Source organism: Mustela putorius, unplaced genomic scaffold (assembly GCF_011764305.1).
Source record: "Mustela putorius furo isolate JIRA1106 unplaced genomic scaffold, ASM1176430v1.1 tig00537227_pilon_pilon_pilon, whole genome shotgun sequence".
Classification (NCBI taxonomy): domain Eukaryota; kingdom Metazoa; phylum Chordata; class Mammalia; order Carnivora; family Mustelidae; genus Mustela; species Mustela putorius.
In genome coordinates, this window is record NW_025422368.1 from 7,773,977 (window position 1) to 7,800,191 (window position 26,215).

Below are 26,215 nucleotides of genomic sequence, written 5' to 3' on the forward strand. Positions count from 1 at the left end.
GTGTGTTAAGGAGATAAAGAAAATTCCACTTGGCCCTATGCCCCCACAGCCCCTGGGCCTTGTGCCCTGCAGCCCGGGGTCTGCTCCCTTCTGGGTTCCTAGTTTAAGAGCAACATTCCTGGCCCTCGGGTAAATATGGCAGAATGAACTGAGGATTCGTGCAGCCTGGCACAGGACAGTGAGGAGGGCGAGGCTGAGAGCCACAGTGGGGAGGCAGTCCCCAAGAGTGGTGGAGTGAGCGCTTGGCCGTCTGGCTGCCTGGGTCTGGCTCTACCAAACTCCACTGTGGGGCTGCAGGCAGCTTACTGCACCTCTCTGTGCCTCAGTGTCCTCACTTGCAAGTAGAGAGTGCTCTGGGGATGAAAAGTGACCTAGCACCCTGCATGTAGTGAGTGCTGGAAGAGGTCATCCTGGGCCAGAGCACTAGTGGCAGGCCCCAGGGCATAAGGGCTGAATGTAATAGAGTTGTGGCATGGCTGATTGGATGTGGAAGCAGAGAGGGAGGAATCTAGTTGGTGGCTTAGGCAATGGTGGGGCTCCTGGAGCATGGAGCAGTGGGAGGAGATGCAGAGTAGGAGGAAGGAGTCCAGACATGCCTACCACGAGGCACCTAGGAAGATCCAGGAAGCTGTGGGCTCGGAGAGTAGACAGCTCAGCAGAGAGACCTCGGTGGGTGGGAGAGAGCCAAGTCCAAACCAGGGGGCCAGAAACTCTCCTGACCTGTGCACCCTCCTCCATTATTCCTGGGGGCCTCTGCAGTCCTCTACCATCCTCCTGAAGGGAACAGGGCAGAGCTGGAGGAGGCTCAGACCCCAGGGGAGAGTTCCTTATGTGGGGAGACTGGGACAAGGGGCCTGCCCTTCAGCTTCCATCATGTGCCTCTCCTTCCCCTTCCTTCTGGAGCCCATGCACCCAGCTATGTGGGGAGTGACCCTGGGTAAAGGCTTTTTCCCCATTGTGGGAACTGGCGATGTATTTGAGAGGCAGGATTGCAGAATGACAGAGCATACAGGACTCCTGCTGGCTTGGGTAGAACCCACTGCTCTCCATTTTCCTAGTTATGGGGAAGCTTGGGTAGGCCATCTAACTTTCTTGTGTCTCAACTTCCTCATCTGTGAAATGGGATGACAATAAGACCTATCTCATAGGACTGTTGTAATGATTAAAAATGTGCATGTATATAATGGATCAAGAGCAGGGCCTGAGGTAGGGTAACTGTTATCACTGATCTGTCCTAACACACTCCAGGCATCTGATGACAGTCAGGGGAGGGTGGAAGGTGCCCCGGGCGGGGCACGATGGTTTCCCAAGATGTCTCACTGTATGTCTTGGGATATCTTCCTCAGACACACTCCCCTTGTCCCCTGCCACCGGCAGGCCTCAGCCCTGATTAAACATCTGTTGTGTGGCAGCCCTCACTCAGGAATCTGGAGAAGGAAAAACCAGGAAAACCCCGGGCCCATCAGCTGCCTGGGGGTGGGGGCAGGAGAGGGCAGGAGGCTTTGCCTTCAGGTAATGAGAATGGAGACCTCTAGGTCTCCCAAGAGAGAGGAAATGAGAAAGAGCACAGAAAAAAGAAAAGCAAGGAAAGAGTAGTATTGAAGGAGAAGGTAGCTAAGGGGAAAGTAGGTCTCAGACACTTCCACTTGCATCCATTTGAATGGCTTTCTTTGGACCTCCCAACCCCTGCAGGCATGCTCAATTTCTCTTTCCACAGCTTTCTCTTTTAGGCATAGAGTCCAGATTAGGAGAACGAATCTGATGGATACACAATGCAGAATAACATGGGGGGCACGTGGGTCCTGGCAACCTGAACTGAAGCCCCAGCTCATCATTTGCTAGCTGTGTCACCTTGGCCAGTCACTTAATACCTCGGAGCCTCAGTTTCCCCATGCATATAAAGTGGGAATAAGGGTAGTGTGGGTTCACAGGGTAGGGAGCGGCAGAGATTACATACATGAAGCACTTGGAAGGCTGCCAGGCACCTACAGGCTCTCATGGCTTCCTGAGAGGTCTGCAGCTACGCAGATGTCCTGCTCCACTTTCCAGCTCCTTTTCCACCTGCCCATGTAAGGGCAGGTATAAAGACAAAATGGGGGACCCCTTTCGACCCCACTGCCAGTCCCTTGGAACTCCTCTGTAAGACCTTCTAGATCAGGTCACTAGCCCCAGCAACCTAAAACTTCCACTCCCCTCAACTCACTTCGGCATGCACCCCTGTGCCCCCGGCCTGTTATTCTTTCCTGCCAACAGCTAAGCTGTTCTCCCTTCTCGAAAATTCCCAGAACCTGTTGGTGGAGGGGGGTGGGGTGCTGGTGGCTGGGTTTCGGTGTGGAGCAAAATTTATTCTCAGGCTCCCCCTCTCCCCTGAAAAACACCATCATTTCTGAAAATGTGAACCCAGCAGACAACCTTGGGATATTTGCTCAAAATACAGATTTTCCACTTCATGCCAATAGAACGGAATCTGAATTGGGGGGAGCGGGGAGGATAAAACTTTCATTTTCATAAGTTCCTGGGTGGATTTTAAAATACATATTAAAATTGAGATTTTAATCACCATTTTAAACTGTCTTCGAAAAATAATCGCGGGTGGGAGATGAGGGCTCAGGGCTTCAAACAGGAGGTATGGCTAGTCCCCAATTCAGGCAGGCACAGCAGCAAAATGCAAGGGACAGCGACTGGGCCAAAAACCCGAGTCCTAGGAGGCTGGGGGCGGGGTGTGCGACTCCCTTCAAAACCCTCATCCGTGTCCTGACCAATTACTGGGCGCTTCGGGTGTCGCGGTGAGGGGCCACTGTCTCCCCTCCTTCTCCGAAGCTGGAGTGGGGCGAAGAGGGCGGCTCTGGGCCATCTGCGCGGTGGTGGACACTGAAGCCCAGGAAGGCGACGGGCCTTTGGTCCAGAGCCTGCAGAGGACTCTGGAATCCCGAGGCTCAGCCTCCAGCCGCCCGGCAGCCGGGGAGCGGGGAGCGGGCTGCGGGCGTGGTTCTCGAAAACCCCCTCTTTTCCACAGCTCCGCCACAACTCCGGCCTCCATCCCTCCTGGAGAGCAGCTCTTCTTCTCCGGCCTCAATTTCCCCACCCGCGTCCGTGCGTGTGTGTGCGTGTGTGTGTCTTGGGGAGGGGAGGCTCGGCAGCGGGATTCCCCACGGGAAAGCAGCCCAGTCCCTCCCCCGAGCTGTTCGAGACCCTGAACCGAAACAGGAGGCAGGACGCCCCCGGCCGGGAAGCGGCCCCAGCCCGGATTTCCCTCCCGGGTGGGGCCGCAATGACTCACCCCCCTCCCCCTTCACCCCGGTTTCCTTGTTTGCATTTCTCCTCCTGGCCACGTGGCGGCCGGTGCCGCCACTCACAACCCGTACCCCGACACCGTGGCCGCGGCGGCCCTGGCACACAAGCCGGGGCCGCTCCTGCCCCCTGGGGTTTCTCGGGTCTCAAGCTGGCCCCCGCCCTACTACCCCCGAGTCCCGACTCCACCCCCGGCCCATGCCCGCCCCCTTCCCTACACCCTCCCCCACCGTCCGGCCCGGCGCCTCCTCTCCGCCCTCTCAGGCGGTCCCAGGGAGGGGAAGGGGGCGGGGAGCGCAGGGGGGTGTGACAGCTCCCGCCCGGACCAGTGCCAGCTGCAGCCTCGCTTCAGTGCCCGGTGCCAGCTGGCTCATTTGTCTGGGACGGAGGTGGAAGTTTGGGACTCCTTGCTGCAGGGGGGGGGCTCCCCCCCACGCCCCCTGCCCTCTACGCACCTAAAAGGAGCTTCTCCACCCCGCCCGTTGCCCTGGCGGCGGGTCCAGCTAGGAATTACCCTGGTCACTTCTCCTGGGGCTTCCAGCCCACACCCTTCTAGGAGCAATCGGGGTCTCGCTGAGGGTCTCCCCCCGCCCCAACCTTTCGCTAGAGCCCGCAGGGCTGTGCGAGCTTGAGCAGGAACATGAAGGTGGGTAAGGTGGGGGGTCAGGGTGGGGAGGAACAGAAGAGGAAGCTGACAGGGTGCGTGGGGTGTTTGGGCAGGAGAGAGAGGGCTGGCCAGGGGTGAAGGAAAAGGGGAGAAGGGTTTGAGCTAGAGCTGTGTTTCTGGGGGATCCAGTGAGTCCGTAGCCTCATGCTGGGAGGTGGCGGAGATCCCTTCAGGGCTATGGGCTGCGGGGTGGGGCAGAAGTCCAAAGGAGACAGGGAAGAAAGGCCTGATCTCCGGCCGCCAGCTGGAGACCCCGAAGCGCGCCAGACCGGCAGGCCCCAGTGAAGGTCTTCCTGTCCCTCCCCCGGCTCCTGGCAGGGTTGCAGCACCTCCGCCTGACCAGTCCAGAGGACTCAAAGGAAGTGGTTCTGCCTGGGGCAATTGCGCCCTGGTCCAGCTGCCCCGGTCCCAGCCCCAGCCCCATGGCTCTCTGCCTTCCTCCCTGCGTCACAGGTGGGCTGGCCAGGTGAGAGCCGCTGGCAGGTGGGCCTGGCTGTGGACGACACCCCCTCTCTAGGAGCGGCACAGGTGGGAGGCCTCCCGGACGTGGTGCCGGAGGGGACCCTGTTCAACATGGTGCTGAAGAGGGTGCACCGGCCCCGAAGCTGTTCTTACCAGCTGCTGCTGGAGCACCAGCGTCCCAGCCGCATCCAGGGGCTCCGCTGGGTGAGTGCCTATCAGCTGCCGAGCTAGGGCCAGGCGGTGGGACCGGAGGGCCTGGACTTCGAGAAAGAGTACGCCACTGGGGGTGGAGGGGCCGCTGCTGGGCTGCACAGTGCAGAGAGCAGCTGGGCTGCTGTGCTTGTGGGTGGCGTACACAGCCGCCCCATGCGTGTCTGCGTGCGAGTGGTACTCACCCCTGCCCCTGCTGGCGTGGGGGAAGGGGATTTGTCATCGACCTGTCACTTCTGTGCATCCCGAGTTAGGCAGCTCGTGTGTTCTTCAGGTGGTGGTAGGAGGCGCGTGGGAGATGGGGGCAGGTCAAGGTGCAGGGTTAGGTAAGCTTCGTTGCTCTTCTGGCTCTCTCACCGCGGCAACATTCTCCTATGGCAAGCCGCCGAACTGCGCCAATTCTGCTGGATCTTGGGGTGAAGTGGTCATGTGAACATTGCCTGGCATCTGTCTCTGGGGGTCTCAAGGGAGGCTTTGGTGAAGTTTGGAGACGGGAGCCGGAGTCTGCCTTTGCCAAAGAGTCTCCTGGAGCTGTGAGAATGAAGGAGAGGGCAGGAGTGGGCAGAGCTGTGGGGCGCAGGGTGGGCGTCGGGATTCAGATCAGCAGAGAAGCTCTCTCCAGCTCTCTCCGACCACCCAGAGTCCCCAGAGTTCCTTCCCCTGAGATTTCGCGTGTGTCTATTGTGTGGGCCACAGGACAGCTTTGGTGGGGGGTGTGGGGTGCCAGGAGGGTAACCTGGGCGAAGGGGTAGGGGGAAAGCAGGAGCAGGTGACAGAATCGGGAGAGCTTGTCACCTATGTCTTTTATCAGCAAGTCCCTTTGAGTAGGATGACTACCACCTTCTACCTCTTTTCCTCCTTATCAAAATATGAGGCTGAGTGAGACAAAATGAGCTCTGCCAAGGTGATGGGACCTCCTCCCCCAAATCGGAATTGAGAGGATAATCTAGGTGCCAGTCCCTAGCTCTCCCCCAACCCTCCCTCCCTCCCTGGGTCTTCCTGATCAGTTGTCTCTTGGGCCTGGGTCCGGGTCAAGCTGGGGCTCCAGAGGGGAGCGGCCCCTTCTGGGCTAAGCCGCCTCCCCACCCCTCCAGGTCTCTGGCGGTAGCTAAGGCTTGGAGCCTGAGGGCTAGAACCCTCCCTCCTTCCTTCTCAGGCTATAATTACTTGTGCATTTCCTGTCCCCTTCCCAGCTAGTAGAGGCAAGATGGGGAGTGGGGGAAAGGGCAGGTGCCGGGGACAGTGAGGTCACTGGAGGATCCCTGGGGACTCAAAGACTCGGGAGGGGGAATGGGAGGGCAGGGGAAATGGAAGAGGTCACAGGCTGTCTCCTGACTCTCCCAGCCCCCAGAATTGAAGAACTGGGGTGTGTGGGGAGACCAGAAGGGTGGTGTGAGGGTTGCTGGAGTAGAAATGGGATGAAAGTCACTGAAACACAGCCCCCACCCCTCACTGCCCGGTGTGTGTGGGGTAGGTGGGAATGAGTGATTAAAGGGAACTTAGATTTTTAGGGCTAGGGGCAAGGGCTACACCCTCTCCTGATGACTGCCTCTGGGCAATGGGGGGGATGGTGGTCTCAGCCCACTGCCGCTGTGTTTAAGAAGCCACACCTCTCACCTATGGATGATGCATTTGGCCTAGGAGGGGCTCACCTGAGGGAACCAGGGGCTGCGCACCGCGGGTAAAGGGTGGATGTTTTAAAGGAGTGGAGGCTAGGAGGACAGTGCTGGCAGTCATTCAGGCTGTGACAGCCTCTTAGAAAACCAGGGGGGAAACCCATCAACCTCCTGAGGCCTGAAGAGAGCACTTTGTGTTGTGACAAAATCAGGACAAGAGAAAATGAAAGCAAGTTACAGCAGGACGGCCTGAGGTTAGATAGAGAACAGACTTACCAACCATAGCAAAAGCGACCCTGGAATGGGATGGAAGGACATCTTCTTTGGAACCCTGGAGAGGGAGAGGAGATCTTGTCCGATGTCTGGGAGCCAGAGAAGGATCAATTTATCTAGAGGCAGGGGCAAGGTCAGGATACATCTGGTGGGTCTCACAAGCTCAGAGAAGCCTGGGATGCTTCCTTTTGAGTGGTTGTTTTGGGGGAGGTGGCTCTGTTCTCTAACTCCGAAAACATGCTTTCATCCAACCTGTCCAAACAATGGTAGTAGCTAATAGTTGTTTAATACTTAGATCCCGGGCACTATTTTTTTTTTTAAAGATCTTATTTAAAAAAAAAAAATTAAAAAAAAATCTTATTTATTTGTTTGAGAGAGAGAGGAAGCACAAGCCAGGGGGAGAGGCAGAGGGAGAAGCCATCTCCCTGCTGAGCAGGAGCCCGATGTGGGGCTTGATTCCAGGATCTTTGGGATCATGACCTGAGCCGAAGATAGATGCTTCACCGACTGAGCCACCCAGGTGTCCGGGTCCCAGGCACTATTATAAGAGCTTTCCCTTATCATATCAAATAATCTGACAATAGCCCTGCGAGACAGATACTAATGTCATCATCTCATTTTATAGATGAGAAAACAGAGGCACGGGGTGGCTAAGTGACAAATCCAGGAGGCTCGGACTTTCGTCTCTGCTAAGAGGCAAAGTGAGGCTTCTGTCCCGGGTGGTCTGGCTACGACGGCCGAGTTCATGGCGTGCTTTCTTCGGCTACAGATGATAACACTGACCCCCGAAGCATCACCCCTCCCCTTGCATCCTCTCCCTGTCCCAACACACATAGGCTTGGCCTGAGACCTTAGCCATGGCCTAAGGGAACTGGTCTGACAGGTCTCCACGAGCTCTCTGGCTCAGCGCAGGCCTCTCCAGTGTGGCACTGACACCAAGTGACAGGGAGGGAGGGTGGAGCTGGCTTGTGCTGGTGCCCAGAAGCTCCTCTTCTACCCGAAGTCCCTCCTGTCTGGGCAGGAGGGTATGCCGTGGGCAAGGGCCTTCACCCCTACCCAGATCAGCCACTTCTTTCCAACTGAGAACCCCTATGGTGACACTCAGGGTTATCATATCAGGGACAGGGTCGGCCAAGGTACACAATATGTTTTGCATTGTGTCCGGGTAATAGGCACTCATCGTAAAATAATGGTTTAATCAAGTTACTTAACATTTACTAAGCAGTTACCACAAGCCAAGCATCACTTCGAGTGTTTTATGTTATTAACTCATTTGACCCTCATAATTCCCTTATAAGATGGGTACTACTATCACAAACTCGACTTACAGATGAGGAACCCGAAGCCCACAGAGTTTAGTAAGCAGCCAAGGTCACACAACTGGCTGGTACTAGGGAACCGAGATTCGACCTGGGCGTCTAAATTGGGAGCCCCTAGACTTAATCGTATTTCCTGAATAGTACCGCCGCTACCCCACCCCGTCCAGAGCACAGGCACAGGATAGGGACCAAGAGGGACTATGATAACAAACCCAGGCAACTTCGTTTAACACAAGGTTTTCTAAACTTACTTGCCCATGGAACATTCCTGAGGGCCGAATTTATCCGTTCCCCAGGCCGTGGAGGTGCCTGGGAGATGGTGGTGTGGAGGTGGTGTGGAGGGGCTGAGGACCTGTGCTTTGGAACCAGACAGGCTAGCGTGAATCCCGGAGCCCCTCTTCACCAACTCTCAAGTCAGGTTGTGTCACCTCTGAGCCTCCTCCTCCCCAGCTGCGAGGCAGGAGACAGACACCTCCTTCCAGGCTCAGCATGGGCTGTTCAGTAAGCTCTTGAATTTCTGAGCAGCTATGAAACTCTGGGTCCATCACCTCATCTCTCTGGGCTCTTGTTGTCCTTGGCAGACTGAGAGGGAGGTCTTCAGGAACCTTCCTCAGCTCTGATGGGCCAGAGCCCCCTTCCCCTGACCCTGGTGCTTATTCCCTGGGGCTGGGCCGGAAATGGCTTCAACAAGGCCTGGGGATCTGGGATCTGGGGTGTGCCCTGCCTGGCCCCACAGGAGCAGGCACGTCCCTTACTAATGTGCCCTCCAGGGTCAGAATAATACCAGGAAGGGAGCACAGGCTGGAGCCTGGATCGAGGGCACAGAGGAGAGCTGGGGCAGGGACAGGGCCACCTGGGCATTTTGACTTGAACAACAACAAGTCATTAGCACTCGGCACTGTTTGTTCCGACACAGGGGGGTGGCTTGGTAGCATTCCTGCCCTTCCTCCTTCCCCGACTCCTCCTCCTCCTCCTCCTCCTCATTTCCTGTTGCTAAGTCTCCAAGGCTCTGTGTCTGGCACCAGGCTGGGCCCCATGACCCGGGCAGGGATACCCTAGGGACACCTAGCGACTTCCGCCCAGCCCCAGGCCAGGCGCCTGTGCATGCCAGACCTCGGGCCTCTGCATGGCACACAGTGGGAAGATGCCAAGACCAGGCCGGGGGGTTCTGGCCCTGGGCCTGCTTGCTCCCCAGCTCCCCAGCCAGGTCCTTTTCAGGGTCCTGAGGGCATCTGGGAAGGCAGGAGACAGAGCTGGTGAGAAGGGGGAAGAGGGGAAGGGGAAGGAGCCAGGCAGGTGCGGTGGGTGGGGTGAGACCAAAAATGTAAGCACTTTGGAGCTTATGCACGGCTGTCTGGCTAAGTAGTCAGATACTTGAGTGACAGAGTTACACCGGCTCTTCACCCCGACTTCCTAAGTCAGAGAGGACAGATCATCCCTGCTCCGCCTACTTTCTGTCTGGTCCTCTTCTGTGTAGGATCAGAAGAAATCATGAAGCAAGACGTGCTTTGTAAACTGTAAAGTACTCTGCCTTTGGGAGGGCCCATGGAGGGTCAGGAATCCTGTCCAGAGATGTCTACAAATTCCAGTTTTCCCTTTGACAGAGAAAGAAGGGCTGTAAGGGGCTGTTGTAGCCCACATCCCGGGACCTATGGGCCCTGGGTTCCTGGATGATGGCTCAGGTGATACCAAGGGCATGGAAGCCTTGTTAACCAGTGTTTCTACATAAATCCCATCTTCCAGAGCTGGTGAGGCGCTGCCAAGGCTTCCTCCCTCTTGCAGGGTTATGGGCTAGCAGCCGCATCTCAGAGAGCACAGGGCCTTCCCAGCAAGCAGCCCGCCCTCTGCTTCACAGATGAGTAATAATAGCCAACATGTACGTACAGCCCTGTGCGAAGCTGGGCTTCAAACATTCAACCCACACTAACTCACAGAACCCTGCCCAGAGCCTCTGTATTGCTATTATGAGTGTTTCATAGGTTTTATAGACAAGGAAACTGAGGCAGGGAGAAGTTAAGCCATATATTTAGGGTCACACTGCTAGTACATGGAGGAGCAGGGATTTGGACCCAGGAGTCCCCAGGTCTCGAGGCTGGGGACGAACCCTGACCCGGGATTAGGCTTGTGTGACCCCAGGCTAGGAGCAAAGATGCTCACTTCCTGACCTGTCATGGGCCTTTCTTCCCTCCCATCCTCACACTCTCTCTCAGCAATGTCCCCTACACGGGTGTGGTTCACCTGGGAGCCTGGGCACACCTGGGCCCTGCTTAAGCAGAACAGGGATCACATCTCTTGGGGTGCAGTGCTCGTGTCGAGAAGGAAGACAAGGGTCTGGTTGTAGGGTGGGGAGAGGTGGATGCCTGGTGGACGGGGGTGGCTGAGTAGCTAAGGTGCATGTGTTTGGAGCTGGGGACGGTGCAAGGGGTGCGAGAGAAATGGGGAGGGCTGAGGTCCACGAGCTGGCATTGACGTGCAGACCTTCCCCCCTGCCCTTAGACGCCACTCACCGACAGTGAGGAGTCCCTGGATTTCAGTGTGAGCCTGGAGCAGGTACCAGCCGCAGGGGGTGGAGCTGGGAGGGGACAGCAAGCCAGGGCTTCAGGGCCTAAGCCAGCTGTGGCCCTCCCCGTCCTAGGCGTCCGCGGAGCGGGTGCTCAGGGCTGGGAAGCAGCTGCATCGACATCTCCTCGCCACCTGCCCGACCCTTATCCGAGACCGGAAGTACCACCTTCGGCTCTATCGGTGAGTGGAGGCCTGGGCTGCCTCCTTGCCGCACCACCCCCCCTCGTGTCTCTCCCTGTTGCTCTGTTTCAGGCCTCTGGGGCTCACCCTGTTGCCAGCCTAGTTCCCTCCTGCCTTTTCATTCTTCCTCTTCCTGTCCTCTTACCTCTCATAGGCAATGCTGCTCCGGCCGGGAGCTGGTGGATGGCATTTTGGCCCTGGGCCTTGGGGTCCAATCCCGGAGCCAAGCTGTGGGAATCTGCCAGGTGCTGCTGGATGAAGGTGCCCTTTACCATGGTGAGCCTGAACCCAGGGTGGGGGGCCCCCGGGCCGGGCAGTCCTGGGGGGGCAGGCATCTGGGGGCAGAGCCTCAGCGGGCCTTACTGTACGGGCCTCGTACCCACACGGCCTCAGTTTGTTGCCTCCCTCACACCTGGGCCTCTGCCCTGCAGTGAAACACGACTGGACCTTCCAGGACCGAGATACCCAATTCTACCGTTTCCCCGGGCCGGAGCCAGAGACCGCAGGTGTCCGGGAGCTGGAGGAGGAGCTGGTGGAGGCCGTAGCCCTGCTGTCCCAGCGGGGGCCTGACGCCCTGCTCACTGTGGCACTCCGCAAGCCGTGAGTCGGGTGCCCTGCCGCCTGCACCCCCCTGGCCTCGCATGGCTCTAAGACTCTCTAGTCTCTCCATTTCATCTCTGAGAGGCTCCCTTTCCTCTTACTGTGTGACCTGGAGCCCCCCCTTCTCCACCTCTGAACCTGTTTCTTCCTTTGTAGCTGGGGTGGGAGGCATGGGGTCTATAAGGAGCAGGTGCGCTCAGGGGCGGTGGTGGCTGGGCGGGGGTGGGCAGGCAGGTCCTGGTTCAGGTTCCATTTCTGCCAGCGACTTTCTGGGTAGCCTTGGACGGCTCCATGCCGGCTTCCTCTTCTGTCAAAGGAGGAGCGCTGCGCCCACATCACAGGGTCGTCCCGAGGGCAGGTGGGATTGACACGTGCGAAGCACTTGCCCCTTGTACAGCACGTGGTGCACATGCAGTAGTGGCCAGCCTGGTCCGGTCACCACCACCGCTGCGGCCAGCTGGCCCCGGGCCCGAGCGTGGTGGGCTGAGCGGCTCCCATACCCTGAGGCCCGCAGTCCATTGTTTGCTTCTCTACCATCCTGTGCCTGCAGCCCGGGTCAGCGCACAGACGAGGAGCTGGACCTCATCTTTGAGGAGCTCCTGCACATCAAGGCTGTGGCCCACCTCTCAAACTCGGTCAGTCTGCCTGCCTCCACCCTTCCCCCAGGACCTCCTCTCCCTGCAAACCCCTGTGGCCCCTACAGCTGGGCCAGCAGGTGCTTCCCTCCCCTTCGTCCACTGGCTTGGAAATGTCCATCAAATTTCTGGCTCCCAACATCCTTGTCCAAAAATCCCTCTGCCCCTCCTGGCTTGTTTCCTTCCCTTGCGTTGTCTCCTGCTGAATCCCGGGCACCTGAGCTAGCCCTATCTCTGCCCCCAGGCGCTTGTGTCCTTGAACCTAACCTTCCCGCTAACCTGGCCCTTCTTACCCCGGACTCGCCCCACTGACCCTCCTCTCCCTGCCTCACAGGTAAAGCGGGAATTAGCAGCAGTTCTTCTCTTTGAACCACACAGCAAAGCGGGGACTGTGTGTAAGTCAGAAGGGGTGCAGGACACTGGGCACCAGGGGTCTGGACGTGGCAGAGGCCATAGAGAAGAGGAGGGTGACTCCAGGTGTGTCTAATGGGTTCTTCTCTCAGTGTTCAGCCAGGGAGACAAGGGCACCTCGTGGTACATTATCTGGAAAGGATCGGTCAATGTGGTGACCCATGGCAAGGTGAGTTCTCCCTCTCTCTCCAGCCTCCTTGGTGGTATCCACTTCCCTGGCCCTAGCCCTCGAGGTAAGACCTTGAATGGACCCAAGATTGCCAATCTCCCAGGTCTCCTCCTGCCCAGGGGTTCTCCCACCATGGATCTGCTCTGACAAGGGTTGGGGGGGTGGTGCTGGCTGCAGGGGCTGGTGACCACACTGCACGAGGGAGATGACTTTGGACAGCTGGCACTGGTCAATGATGCACCCCGGGCAGCCACCATCATCCTGAGAGAAGACAACTGTCATTTTCTCCGCGTGGACAAGCAGGACTTCAACCGTATCATCAAGGTGCCGTTACTGGGGGTGTCAGGGCAGGGGACATGGCAAGGACCTCCTCTGGAGAAGTGGTAGGGGGTAAGGGGCAGGGACCAGAGAAGGCCTATAAGGAGCATGGAGAGGTAGGAGCTGGAGAAGCTTAGAGGTGATGGCTGGTGCATGGGAGAGGTCCATAGCACGCTGAGGAGGCTCAGTGAAACCGGAGAACCCCAGCTCAGTGTGGGAGACCGTGGTGGTGGGTGGCTACAGAGGGGTGGCAGGGCACAGAGGGGTGGGAGACTAGGGCATGAGGGGAGGCAGCGTAATGGAGAGTGGGAGCCACAGAAGGAGGTGGGGGAGGGAAGTGTGGAAGAGGTGGCTCAGGCTGCATGATGGGCAGGACTGGGAGTAGGGAAGATCCAAGGCCATGGGCATTGAATGGGGTGGGAGAAGGGCTGAATGACCTTGTGGGGCCCAGGGAGATGTCCTGGAACAGGGGAAAGGACCTGCCGTGTGTACTGAGCACTGGGTGTGGCTTGTTCTCCAGGATGTGGAGGCGAAGACCATGAGGCTAGAAGAACATGGCAAAGTGGTGTTGGTCCTGGAGAGAGCCTCTCAGGGAGCTGGTCCTTCTCGCCCTCCAACCCCAGGCAGGAACCGGTAACACACCTGCCACACTCCTTCTGCACACCTTCTCTCTTGCCCACCTTCTCTCCTTCCATTTTCCAGGCTTTACTCCCTTCCCCCATGTCTTACCCCTGCTCGCTGGCCTCCCCGGGGTGGAAGGGGCGGGGCATCTGGGGATCAGATGCACCCCCAGAGCCAGCTTTCCCTTAAACCCCAAGGTGGGGCCGAGCTGGTGGATAGGGAAGGGCGATATGATTCTTGATGTCTGTCCAAATGTGGGAAGTGCTATGGATTGGCTGTTTCTGCTAGGTATACTGTGATGTCTGGCACCCCAGAGAAGATCCTAGAACTACTGTTGGAGGCCATGCGACCTGATTCCAGCACTCATGACCCAACAGGTAGGGGCAAGAGATGCCCCATCTACTGTGTGACTCATCAGATGGTCATCGTAGTCTGGGAGAGGGCCAGGCACCCTGAGTGTGATGTTAGTGAGTGCTGAGTTGGCCCATTTGGCCGGTTGGCAGGAAGTCCTTGTTCCTGTGCTCTTGGCTTGGGTGGGGAGTGCCGTGACAGGGGCTGGGCCCTGGGACACTGCCCGCTGTGGGACTAGGAGAAGGGAACCCTCGTTCTGTCTATATCTGTGCTCGGCAGACTTGATCTCTGAGGTTCCTCTTGTTCCCCTGTTCCTGCCCTACAGAGACCTTCCTCAGTGACTTCCTCCTGACCTACAGCGTCTTCATGCCCAGTGCCCAGCTCTGTGCTGCCCTTCTTCACCAATATCCTTCCAGCTCCAGGGGGGATAAGGAGGTTGTGCAGAACAGGGAGAAGGGGTCTCTCCCCGCAGGGCTGAGCTGAGCTCTCCGAAGGACCAGGCTGGTGCCGAGGCCGGCTTGTCCGCAGGCCCCGGGCGTCCTTGCCGGTCCTTTGCCTGAGCTGTGGTGGGTGGCCTGGCCGGCCGTTGTGGTTCCCTTGACTGGCACCCACCTTCCACGCGGAGCCCTCAGGGGGCAGCGAGCAGGAGAACAGCACCTACATCTGTAACAAGAGGCAGCAGATCCTGCGACTGGTCAGCCAGTGGATGGCCCTCTATGGCCCCATGCTCCACGCGGACCCGGTGGCCACCAGCTTTCTCCAGGTACCTGGGGGTGAGGCAGGGCCAGACTGGGCAGCCAGGGGGAGGTGAGACTACCTCTGAGCCAATGCATCTTGGCTCTTCCCAGAAACTCTCAGACCTGGTGAGCAGAGACACGCGGCTTTGCCTCCTGCTGCGGGAGCAGTGGCCGGAGAGGCGGCGACACCACAGGTGATGGATGCTCAGGCTCTAAGTTAACTTTCCACATGTGTGGCGGGTGGTGCATGGGGGATGGAGAACCCCACGCTGATGCTGGACACTGACACAAACACGCTGCTTGCCATCCAGGCTGCACTGCCTGTGGCTCTGCTGTTCTAGGCATGGTCCCCCTCTCAGGGTTTCAGGCTCTCGTCCCTAACACCGGGACAGCGCCCATCTACTGAGGATGGCGTGTTCCCATGCCTTAGCTCAGCAGCACCTGCAGGTGCCGTGAGCCCTGGGAGAGCCGGCTGGGACTGCTCGTTTGACTCCTTATTACAGTCAGCCCTTCTTACCAGTCGCTGGCTGTTCACCCTTATGCCCTGCCTGTGCCTTCTCCCTCGCCCCTTCTCCTGAGCGCACCTGCCATTCCCACTTCCTCCATTCTGCACGTACTTACCCCAGAGCATCCTCAGTGCCCGGTCCTGCCGGCCCCATCCGATGCATTTCCTAAAGCTTCTCTTGGCCTTCCCAGACATTCCCGTAGGACCAGGTGAGGTCCTGGTCCCAGACTGACCCCTGGGGCATGGCGCTTCCTGGAACTCTCTTTCCTTCTGATGCTGGCCTGCGAAAATCCCAGCAGGGGGGGGCTGAGTTTTGAGCCCTGGCTTTGCCCCCTCTGGCTGAAACTTAGCAAGTCTGCAAAGCTCTGAGCCTCTGCTTAGGGCAGAGGGAATCCAGGGCCAGGCCCCCTTCCCCCACTCCTTGCCCCTACCCTCCTGTCTCGCCCACAGGGGCCCGTTGCGGTTGCTCCGTCCCTCGCCTCATCTCAATGCCCTTCTCACTTGCTCCGCAGGTTGGAAAATGGCTGTGGGAATGCATCTCCTCAGATGAAGGTGTCTGCATGGACCAGCTCCTCTCACCTCTGTCTGGCCCCAGCTTCTTCCCTCTGCCCCTCCTTCAGCCCCACCCCAGGGGCTCAGCCTGCAAAGGATCCCCATGCACAGGCACACCCCTGGGGCTGGGATAGGTGTTCACAGAACAGGAACTCCCCACTAGGCCTGGGGAGACACAGAGGTCTAGGGTCACCCCTCCACCCCTACCTCACCCCAAGGGGTTTCTGTTGCATTTGGGAGGTAGTCCGCGTTCATAGAACCAGTTAGCAGTTCTGGGGATGGCGGGATGGTGCCTGAAGGCAGCCATTGAAGCGTGAGGGTTCTTGGGAGTCAGAGGTGGCCAGTGCCATCCCCGGCAGGGGACCACAGGGAGCAAAGGGGGATGAGGACGTGTGGCTGGAGCCGAGATTTCTTGGGGAATAGTAGGAGAAAGGGCTGGAAAGGTAGGATGGGGTTGGTTATAGGGAGTGTTGCCCTGGGAAAATAAACACCAGGCTCTCTGTGCCCAGTGGCCTGTGTGCCCCGTGCCCCCAGACTCTCACAGGCTCCTTCTCTTCTATAGGCAAAGTTTGTTTCTACCTCAGGGCCTGGAAATTTCTATCTCTGGCTCTTGGCCCACCTAGATCCTTATCTTTATGATCTCAGCGAAAGTGTTGGGTTCTCAGAGAGGCTCCCCCATCTCCTTATCTAGAGCACCGCACCCTCTCCCCTGCCAAGGTGTCTTCTGTGATTCCCCTCAAAGCCTTAGCACCATGTGGGGTACTTCTTTATCATCTGTTAGTGCCTGTCCAAGCTGGAGTGCTGGCTTCGAGAGTGAGGGGCCCAGACCTCTGCTTCCCCAGGGCTCCCAGGCACTCTGGCTCATGGCGGGTGCTCAGGAACTAGTGTGGAATTGCCCTCACAGGCCCTCTGCTAGGTGCTGTTGCTGCAGAAGTGGGGGAGAGACACCCCCGGCCATGTGGGGCTCACATCACAGACAGGCGAGGGACGGAGCAGCTGGACAGTGTCGTGATGCCTAACGGCAAAGGCAGGAGTCTCTGAAGATGGAGAAGAGGCAGGCTGACTCGGGGTCAGAATCAGGGAGTGTGACCACAGGAGCTGAGAGCTACAGGGCAGGAGGGTCAAGGCAGAAGGGGCCCACAGTCCGGTTCGATCGGGAGGGAAATCCACCTGTTCGGGACCCTGCAGGAGAGAGTGTGAGAGGGAGCCACCAGAGGAGGCCATGCTGAGGGGTTTGGTCCTTGTCCTCTGAACAGTGTCATGCCTTGGAGGTGTGGGAACCATGGGTTGACAAGGTCAAGTGTGTGTTTTGAGTAGGTCAGCTAAAGAGCTGCTGATTTATCCAGCAGACAGTGATGGCCTTGAAGCTACATTAGGAAGCTTGATCTGGCTCTGGTCAGGTAGATGGGTGGGGGGTGTTGGGGGCTGTGGGGGGAGGGGTAGGAGGCACCCAAGGGCTGATGGAGGAGAATAGTCCGGCCACTGAAGAGGGAGGCAACTGAGCAGGTGGATCTGAGGGTTGGCCTGGGCTGGGAGGAGGGGCTCAGAGGAACCCCCAGAACAAGATGATAAGCTTTAGGGAAACCAGACTGGGGGGGTCGTCAGGGGCTGGAGAAAGGTTGGGAGGCAGGATGAGAGCGTCTGGGGGGATGGAGCACAGATATGGAAGGATCCAGGAGGTGCTTGGAAGAGAGGGTGATGCTAGAGGCTGCAACCTCCCCATGCAGGTGGTGTGAGACTGTGTGGAACTCTGGGGAGAGCTCTGAGACATGAAATATAGAGAAGACCCGTGGGTCAGGGTCTGAGCTCGGAGGATTGGCCCCATTCAGAGCTGGGAGGGGAAGAGTCGGTACAGGAGTGAGAGGAACAGTCGGGTGGGTGAAGGCACTGTGTGGTGGAGGCCTCCACTCCTTGCCCTGTGCTGGGACCGCATGAAGAAGGGCTGTGGGGCCTGATGGGGCGGTAGCGTGTGGGGAGGAGCAGGTTAGGATTCTGGCCTGCTACTAAGCAGCTGTGTGGCCTTGGGCCCGTTACTAATCTCTCTGAGCCTCATTTCTATCACATATAAAATGGGAATAATATGAATATTTTTGTTAAAGGGCTATTGTGACTATTTAGATACTTAGAATAATCCTGTCCTTAGCCTGGCACGCAGCAAACAGCCAGCTAGCAAACAGTAGCCAGAGGAGCAAGAGGAAGAGAAAACCAGGGCCAAGGGCTGAGTTGTGCTCATATTAGGACCACTCAGGGCCCATTTGGCAAAAGGAGTGACACGCAGGCACAGGAGCACTGACTTGTCTCTCCTCGGGGAGTCTTGGTGCCTCATGCTTACCCAGCTCAGGTCCACGCAGCAAGCAGAGCCTGCCGCTGGTGTGTGCCCTGTGCAGGTCTCACGCTCCCGGGGACAGAAGCCTCTGCTCTACCTGTTCTCCCCTGTGCCCCCTGTGCCCCAGGGCTTACTTTCTCTCCCTCTCAGACCAGGAACATGCCTGTTTGGCTCCCCGGCCAGGACCAGCCCCTCCCCAGCAGGAACTGTGCCATTCGAGCTGGGGACAAAGGTTGGTGGTCCCTGCCAGCCTGCACCCTGCTGCCGTCATCCTTGACCTTAGTATGCCTGGCTGAGGAGGGTACACTGTACTCCTCAGGATCTCTGTTCCAGGCTGCTAGACAGGGTGTGCCCCCCCAAGTCAGGACAACCCCCGCCCCCCCCCGCCCCGGCAGCATATCCACCCAGGCTTCCCCTCACCACCCATCCTGCCTCTTTGGGACCCTCCCACTGCTGCATCTGCGCACGCTCACTTCTGGCTGGGGGGACCAAGAAGCCTCTTCCTCCACCTCAGCCCGGTCTTCCTTTCTAGTCCCCTATGACATTTGCCGACCGGACCACTCTGTGCTGACCCTGAAGCTGCCTGTGACGGCCTCCGTGAGAGAGGTGATGGCAGCATTGGCCCAGGAGGATGGCTGGACCAAGGGGCAGGTGCTGGTGAAGGTCAACTCTGCAGGTGGTGAGTTGTGTCTCTGGGTGGGATGGCCCTGAGGGAGGGGCCCCTCCGTCCGTGCATGCCCAGATTCCCGCCCTTGAATTAAGATCATCATTTTGATCGCCTTCATCATTGTTAGTGATGGTTAGCATTTAAGGGCGGTTTATTGTGTCTCCAAAGTGCTTTGTGTGTCATGCTTGAGAGCATGAGCTTGTGGCCGGCTGTCTGCAGTTGAGTCCAGCCCTTTAGCTCCCTGTCTGTGTGTCCTTGGGCAGGGTTCTTCTTGATCTTTCTGTGCTCTTTTCAGCATCTGTAAAATGGGGCTGATAGGAGTGCCGACTTCACAGAGGAACTGTGAGGACTGAATGAGCCTATCTATTTTAGGGTTTAGAACGGTGGCTGGCCCAGCACTTCGTACATTAATTTTATTATTATCGTCCTCATATATTCATGGAATTTTAATAACCACTTTATGAGATAGGTACTTTCATCCTATTTTCTTTCAAGGAAACTGAAGCTCAAGGGGATGAGGCAATTTCCCCGAGTCAATGAGAGTGTCTGGCTTTTGAATTTAGATATTCTTCATTCATTTTGTCAGTTGGCGCACATACTTGAGAGGCAGCTACGGGCAGCAATGTGTTAGGAGCTGGAGGCAGCGTGGCAGGTGAGACAGAGAAGCTTGGTGGTTAAGAGCATCCACAAAACCCCTGGGCCTGGGTTGGGACCCCAGGACCCACTACCGACGAACTGTGTGATCCTGATCTGAACAGAATGCTTAACCTCTCTGAGCCTCTGATTCCTCACCTGTCCCATGAGCTCTAAAACTGTACCCATCACACGGGACGGCTGTGGCCATTAAACGAGGTCACATTAAGAAAACACTTAGCCCGGGGCTGGCACAAAGTTAGTGCTTGGAACATGGAAGCATGAAAATTACTTAGACATCCCTTCAGGGACCTTGGGCCATCAGAAACCTCTCTTCAGTCTCTGTGAAGGACACAGCCCGGGCCTGACAGTTGGAGCCTAGAGTAGACAAGAATTAGGGGCATCCAGGGAATAATGGCAAGGAGCAGAGGCCAGAAAAGCAAACCCTTCTCCCCCTTCAGGAAGTGGGGCTTCGGGATCAAGTCCCGAGCACCTGTGTTCTGCTCTGGGAAGCACCTCCCCCTGGTGGCGACTCAGAGAGTTGCAGCTGCCCCGGAACCAGAGACCCTACTATGTGACAGGGACTGTTCAGAGCACTGACCTTCCTTCAGATCGTTTAGATCCCCTCCCATGTCAGTAAATGCTATTTTTACTACAAACCCACTGTTATCTGTGTATTTGTTCAGAAGTCCTATACATATACTCCCATACTAACACTATATAATTCTGAAGCTACCCACAAAGTAAAATTGCAAAACAGATGAGAAAAATAAATATAAGGAGAAGAATTGATATTTTTTGGACACATGATGGTCTTACTTTGGGGGCTACCGGCCTAGAGAGTGGGGATTCCCACATGACTAAGAACACGGGCTCGTTTAGTAGTTGCTGACGAAAATCAACACTAAGTAAGGCCCGTGTGAGGCACTTTCCACTTTTCAAAGGCCACTACCTGCCTCATCTAGTTATTGCCACTGCTTACATAAATTAACTTGTTGGACCTGTGAGTTGTCAGGGTTGGTCTTGCTGTCTCCATGTGACAACAGAGGAAACTCTCGGAGACTTCAGTGTTGCCTGAATATTGCCTGTGTCACTGACAATCCTTTCTTGTCTTCCTTGGTGTGCTGACCTGTCCACAACCTGGGCAGTGTGGATGTTGTGGGCAAGAGCACCTGCCCAGGACTCTAGCCCGGCCACTGGGAGAAGGGTCCTCCCAGCCTCCCGACTGGGGCCCTGACCCTGCCTTTGGTGGCTCCCTGGCCTCCCTTTTTGTCCACGACTTCCCCAACCCCCAGCCCAGCCTCTGCTTTCTTTGCAGATGCCATTGGCCTGCAGCCAGAGGCCCGTGGTGTGGCCACATCCCTGGGGCTCAATGAGCGGCTCTTTGTTGTCAACCCACAGGAAGTGCACGAGCTGGTAGGAACAGGCAGGGGGCCAGGGAGGAGCTGGGTTTTGGGAGTGGCAGGGGAGGGTCACAAAGAGGGGAGACGAAGCCCTGGCTTTGACTGCTGCTGGGTCTTAAGGATGAAATGGAAGGAGTGGGCCTCAGCTGATGGAAGGTTCCAGAAGCTGGGGAAGGGAGACTGCTGGTTGAGAGCTCTCAAGGAGAAAGAAGACCTCCTCCCACTGGAGATTCCCCAGGAGATAGGAGCCCTCCTTAGGGGGGTCTCAGCATTGGGGAGCTGGCAGGAGGATAGACGACTCCTTGGGAAGCTTTATCCTTCAGAGGCCTACTCCTGGTAGCACCCATCACCTCCCCGACATCCCTTTGGCCATAGGCACGGAGTCTCTGCCTCAAACTCTCTCCTCCTACCCCGCATCTGTCCCCTGGATTCCCCTCCTGAGCTCTCTTGCACCCACAGACCCCACACCCCGAGCAGCTGGGGCCTACTATGGGCTCTGCGGAAGGGCTGGACCTGGTGAGTGCCAAGGACCTGGCAGGCCAGCTGACAGACCACGACTGGAGCCTCTTCAACAGTATCCACCAGGTGCATGGAGCAGAGCTGAGGGGAGGCGTGTAGCCGGCTGGCAGGGGCGCCCCACCTTGTGTGGGCTCATCTCTCCTGCTCTCTCCTCCCCAGGTAGAGCTGATCCACTACGTGCTGGGCCCCCAGCACCTGCGGGACGTCACCACGGCCAACCTGGAGCGTTTCATGCGCCGCTTCAATGAGCTCCAGTATTGGGTGGCCACGGAGCTGTGTCTCTGCCCTGTGCCGGGCCTGCGGGCCCAGCTGCTCAGGAAGTTCATCAAGCTGGCCGCCCAGTGAGTGTCTGTGGGCTGGAAGGGGGTGTGTGTGTGTGGCTGAGTCCTGAGGCGTCTCTGTCCCCAATTGCCTAATCTGCCATTTCCTTGCTTCCCTGGGTCTCCTAGAGTCTTTGCCTCCCCACCCCGTTTGGCCCCAGGCCCCACAGAGGCAGAGGCCGGGCCTGATCCTGGGCCCTAGGCCTGCTGTTGTCTGGGTAGGAACTCTGTGGGCGTGGCTGTTTCCCCTGAGATTCTCTGGATCTTCTACCCATAGCCTCAAGGAGCAAAAGAATCTCAATTCCTTCTTTGCCGTCATGTTTGGCCTCAGCAACTCGGCCATCAGCCGCCTGGCCCACACCTGGGAGGTAGGTGTGATCTGGAGGACCCCGTGCCCAGCCTTGGAGTGTGGGTTGGGGCTAGGAGCAGTGAGAGCTCCATCTGCCTCTCCTCTACAGCGGCTGCCGCACAAAGTCCGGAAGCTGTACTCGGCCCTCGAGAGGTTGCTGGTGAGTGCTGGGCCTTGGCTCCTCTTTCCAGAAACCCTGATTCTGGGCTTCCCAGCAGTCCCTCTACCTTTCCCTGGCCACTTCCAGAGTTCCCAGCCCTGGGCCAGAGTCGGGTTCCTTCTGGGCTGTGTGTTTGGGGAGCTAGCTGCGGCATGAAGTGTTAGCAGAAAGAGGGGGGCACAGAGCATATTGTATCCCGTGTGGCAGGGGTGGGAGAACCTTGGCTGTGGCCGTGAGGTCCTGTGTGAGGACCAGGACAGGACACATTTGGTGTCTGGCCTCGGGCTCCGAAGCGCCAGGGGAACATCCGGGGAACACGGGGTCTCCTGCTGACCTGCCCCAGGCCCAGGAAGCAGGTCCTGGCACCAGACCCATGGTGGGCCAGAATCTGTCAGTGGCTCCTCAGGAGATGCTAGAGGAGGCCAGAGACAAGGGAAGAGCTGAGGAGCTGGCTGCCCTTCCCACCCCCCTGCCAGGAATTGTTGACGGTTAAGAGGTCTTGGGAGTGTTCAAGAGAGCTTGCACAAAGGGTTTTTATCAGCCTGGCTATGAGCTCTCGAGAAAAAAATGTACCTTGCGGTCTCAAGAGATTCAGAGGAATTTACCCACTAGAGAGGGTCAGACAGAGACAAAACAAGAGGAGGGACAGAGACAGAGAGAGAGAGAGAGGGTTTTCCATGAAACCCCTGGGCCCCGGAAGCGTGTTTGGGGGGCCAAGACCCTGAAGCCTCACACACAGATGACCGGCGGTGCTTCAGGTTCCCTCCTGCCTGCTGCGGAGCCCGCCTCGGGGAGACCTGGGGCCCAGAGGAAGCTGAGCTCCGAGCTGGTGGTGTTTGCTTGTGTCATGGTGCGTGGGGGTCAGGTCCCTCCCTCACAGAGGCTTCTCCCCTCTCAGGACCCTTCGTGGAACCACCGAGTCTATCGCTTGGCCCTCACCAAGCTCTCCCCTCCCATCATCCCCTTCATGCCTCTTCTTCTCAAAGGTAATTGGACCAGTGCTTACCTTCTCACCTCCACCCATCCGTTACCGCGTCTGTCTGCGTCTGTCTGTATGTCCACCTGACCCTTGGGGTGCTCGCCTCGGGGGACACAGATAAATCAGGAGTTCTCAGGCTAGAAGCAGTGTTGAGACAAGTGCTGGTGACATCAGATGGCCTCTGATACGAGGCCTGAGAGAGACAAGGAAATTGCTCCGAGGGGTCAGAGGAAGAGGGCAGTGTGGGGCTGGGACAGGCCCAAGGCTCCCATGATTGGCCTGTCACCTTTCCTGGGCTGTAGGAGGGGGGAAGACTTTGGGGATCTTGAAGCAAAACCCATCTCTCTGCAGACATGACCTTCATCCATGAAGGAAACCACACACTGGTAGAGAATCTCATCAACTTTGAAAAGATGGTGAGTTCAAGGAGAGTGGGCATCTGCCCCTAGAGTGGGTTTGAGATATGGCTGTGTCCTTGGAAGGGAGTGGGGGGGGGTGAGAGCTGACCTAAAGCCGTTATTAATAGTACAAAGATACAGAGTCTTTTAACCTATTCACTCCCTTGCGTGCTGGGGAAGACAGCCTTAATGACCTCACCCAGCAAACAGAGCCCGAAGCCCTCCCTGATCTCTGTTCTTTCTCCCACTGCCTGGTCACCTGACAGTTAGGGTTAGGGTCAGGGCAGAGCAGATACAGCCCCATCTAGTCCCTAGGAACACCCCCACTCAAAGGGGTCTTGGTTTGCAGCTGCCCCACAGGCCATGCCAGGGTCCTGCCCCTCAGGCCTGGTCTTGTGTCCTTTGCCTACAGAGAATGATGGCCAGAGCCGTGCGGATGTTGCAACACTGCCGAAGCCACAGCAACGGTGAGGGGCTGGTCCCCTGCCCCCACCCCTCTGGAATCCACATTCCTACCCCCCACCCCCACCCCCACCTCTGCCCCTCCAGGCTCTGGTTGGGCCCTGTCTCCCTGACTCCTGCTTCTCGCCCCGCCCAGTGCCACTGTCGCCACTCAGAAGCCGCGTATCCCACCTCCATGAGGACAGCCAGGTGGCGAGGATGTCCACGTGTAAGTGGGGCAAGGCTGGGTGCTGCCAGGGCAGCCTCGGCTGGCGTTTCTCAGCTGGCGTGTAGGATGCTGTGAACTCTTCACCCCACCGCTCTGAGAAAGCTGGAACCTTCTCCCAACTTAACGACACGCAAACAGGCTTGAGCCCTGAAGTCACCTGTAGAAGGCTGGGGTAGAGTGATAGAGCTGGGCCCCAGACCAGGGGTCCGCTTACCCCAGACCTGATTTTTTTTAATTGGCCTTCAGTCGTGTGAAGTGGGATTAATCAGAGTCCACGGTTTATCCAGAGCTGTCATTGTTGGCCCTTTATTTTACGTATGTATCTATTGGGATCATACAACGAACACTGCTGGACCCATGCCAAGCGTGAGCACACTGACGATAGCTCCCTCTCCCTGCGTACTCCTCCGTCCTTGGGGGCCGCCATAATACAGTGACACAGCTAAATTTATATGGACAGACACACATACACCTAGAGCTTTTAAAATGCTTCATATATTTATGATGACCACAGAATTCTTCAGTTGCCATTGCTTTTGAATTCAGTGAAAGGGGCGTTATGCAGTATGAAATCATGGGGACCTGTGTTTCGGAGTCTGAGCCCTTCCCCACACGATCTCTGCTCCAGACTGGAGGGCAGACTGGCCACTAGCTGGGCTGTGGGAACTGGCAGGGTGGGGGGCGGAGGGTGGCAAGGCTCATCTGCTCCCTTTTGCGGGGGTGGTGGGTAGGGGTGGGGTGGGCAGTCATGGGCCCTACAAAGCTGTGGCTGTCCTCCCCTGACCACTCTCCCTCCTACCTCTCTGGCAGGCTCCGAGCAGTCCCTGAGCACCCGCAGTCCGGCCAGCCCCTGGGCTTATGTCCAGCAGCTGAAGGTCATCGACAACCAGCGGGAACTGTCCCGCCTCTCCCGGGAGCTGGAGCCGTGAGGCAGCTGGGGCTGGAGCAGGCACTTCCCGTCAGGAAAGCCAGGGCCCGCCCGGGGCCAGGAGGCCCACAGGCCGGCGGCAGCTGGGCAGGGCTCTCCCGAGTGGACTCACGGCCCTGGAGTGGGCGGCATGGAGGCGGCTGTCCCCTGTGATGACAGACGGCCAAGGAGGACCTCGGAGTGGAATGAGCCGGGGCCCAAGGCTAAGGAATGGGGGGCAGAGAGGCCCTGGAGCGGGCAGGAGAGCGGAGCAGGCGCTGGAACTCGGTTCAATAGAAAGCTCTCCACACCACGTTTTTCCCAGATTCTGTGCGTCTGTGGCTTTGTCCTCAGGCCATCTCCAGGCGCTTTGTTTTCATGGTGGACAGAGGGAGCAGGTCCCATCTGTGTGGCGGGTGTGCAGGCGGGGGCAGGGCCGGTGTGGCCCGGGGAGGGGTGAGGGAGGAGGGCCCCTGCTGGTCTTCCCAGAGCTCAGGAACAGGAGATAAACAGTCGGGTGTGGCAGGGCCTGTTTGTAAGGGAGGGGTGGCCCCTGAGGAGCCTTACCGTTAACAGAAATGACTGGGGATGCTGTGTTCCCAGGCCAGCCCTGTGGGGTGTGTCGGTGAAGGCCGAAACCCTCCCAACCCCAAGAGCTGGGGAGGAGGTGTTGTCTCTGGAGTGGACCCAGGGAGGCTGACAAGCGTTCCCACTGCTGTAGGGGTCTCTGGGAACCAGGCGGAGCGCCAAGACCGATGATGCCGGCCCCTGGCCGCAGCAGCTGCTGGGGCCTGGAGCCCCCGTCAGTGGCCAGCAGGGGTGACCCTCGGTTCTCCACTGTGGCCTGAGAGCTCCATTACAGACCAGCCGCCACTGGCTCCTTCCACCCTCCCCTCCTGGCTGCACTTGCTGTCCCTCTGCCTGCAGCACGCCTCAGCCGGGTGGGTGGTCCTCTCCACAAACCCAAGGCCTCTAAGAAATGGCCACTTTGTGGCCGGTGAGAGAACGAGCACTGAGGCGGAGGCCTCTGAGGGGAGCCATCCCTTTCTGAGGCCTAGCAGGCTCCCAGGAAGTCCAGTTTCTTGAGAATGTCCCAGCCAGCTCTGCCCACATTCAGTCCTCCCTCCCCTGCCCCTTCAGCACTCCTGTCCCACCCAGGGAGCAGCTCTGACAAGTCCCAGACAGAGCTTCCCTCCTCTCTCAGCTTCCTATGGCCCTGAACCTGGTAGGGGGAGGTGCACTGTCTGGTCTAGAGAGAGGGAGACCTCTTGGTCTTGGGGAATGACCTCAGAGTAGGCATTGAGCGGCAGGGCCTGAGGGCTTCTGGAGGAAGTGGGCCCCTTCCTGGAGGCTGAGGAGGCAGCTGGTGTGACCCCGTACTGCCTCAAGTCCACCTCCTCTAACC

At 57.9% G+C, this 26,215-nt stretch overlaps 1 protein-coding gene across 3 annotated transcripts; it reads left to right on the plus strand.

Moving 5' to 3' along the window:
• The first annotated feature begins 3,592 nt into the window (after positions 1-3,592).
• RAPGEF3 (Rap guanine nucleotide exchange factor 3) lies at positions 3,593-25,136 on the plus strand. 3 transcript variants are annotated; one of them, XM_045072860.1, is made up of 28 exons: positions 3,593-3,937; positions 4,277-4,624; positions 10,335-10,388; positions 10,474-10,580; positions 10,735-10,856; positions 11,012-11,180; positions 11,731-11,815; positions 12,150-12,210; positions 12,319-12,395; positions 12,573-12,719; positions 13,234-13,346; positions 13,623-13,711; positions 14,011-14,089; positions 14,298-14,448; positions 14,534-14,616; positions 15,440-15,479; positions 17,956-18,037; positions 18,338-18,484; positions 20,424-20,521; positions 20,968-21,093; positions 21,187-21,368; positions 21,625-21,715; positions 21,806-21,856; positions 22,755-22,842; positions 23,187-23,251; positions 23,646-23,700; positions 23,832-23,903; positions 24,714-25,136. In XM_045072860.1, exons 2-28 carry the CDS (start codon positions 4,532-4,534, stop codon positions 24,830-24,832), a joined length of 2,646 nt encoding a protein of 881 aa, XP_044928795.1. In that variant the 5' UTR covers positions 3,593-3,937; positions 4,277-4,531; the 3' UTR covers positions 24,833-25,136. The 3 variants fall into 3 exon arrangements, with proteins under 3 accessions (XP_044928795.1, XP_004765662.1, XP_044928796.1); XM_004765605.3 differs by having other exon boundaries at positions 4,412-4,624; XM_045072861.1 differs by lacking the exons at positions 3,593-3,937; positions 4,277-4,624; positions 10,335-10,388 and having other exon boundaries at positions 10,478-10,580; positions 11,035-11,180.
• Positions 25,137-26,215: the final 1,079 nt, after the last annotated feature.

What these genes read in the sequence shown, in the direction of transcription:
- RAPGEF3 (XM_004765605.3), top strand. An exon ending in TGGCCACCAGCTTTCTCCAG is followed by an intron (nt 14,449 to 14,533) that starts GTACCTGGGGGT and finishes GGCTCTTCCCAG; the next exon opens with AAACTCTCAGACCTGGTGAG. An exon ending in ATGCATCTCCTCAGATGAAG is followed by an intron (nt 15,480 to 17,955) that starts GTGTCTGCATGG and finishes TCTCCCTCTCAG; the next exon opens with ACCAGGAACATGCCTGTTTG.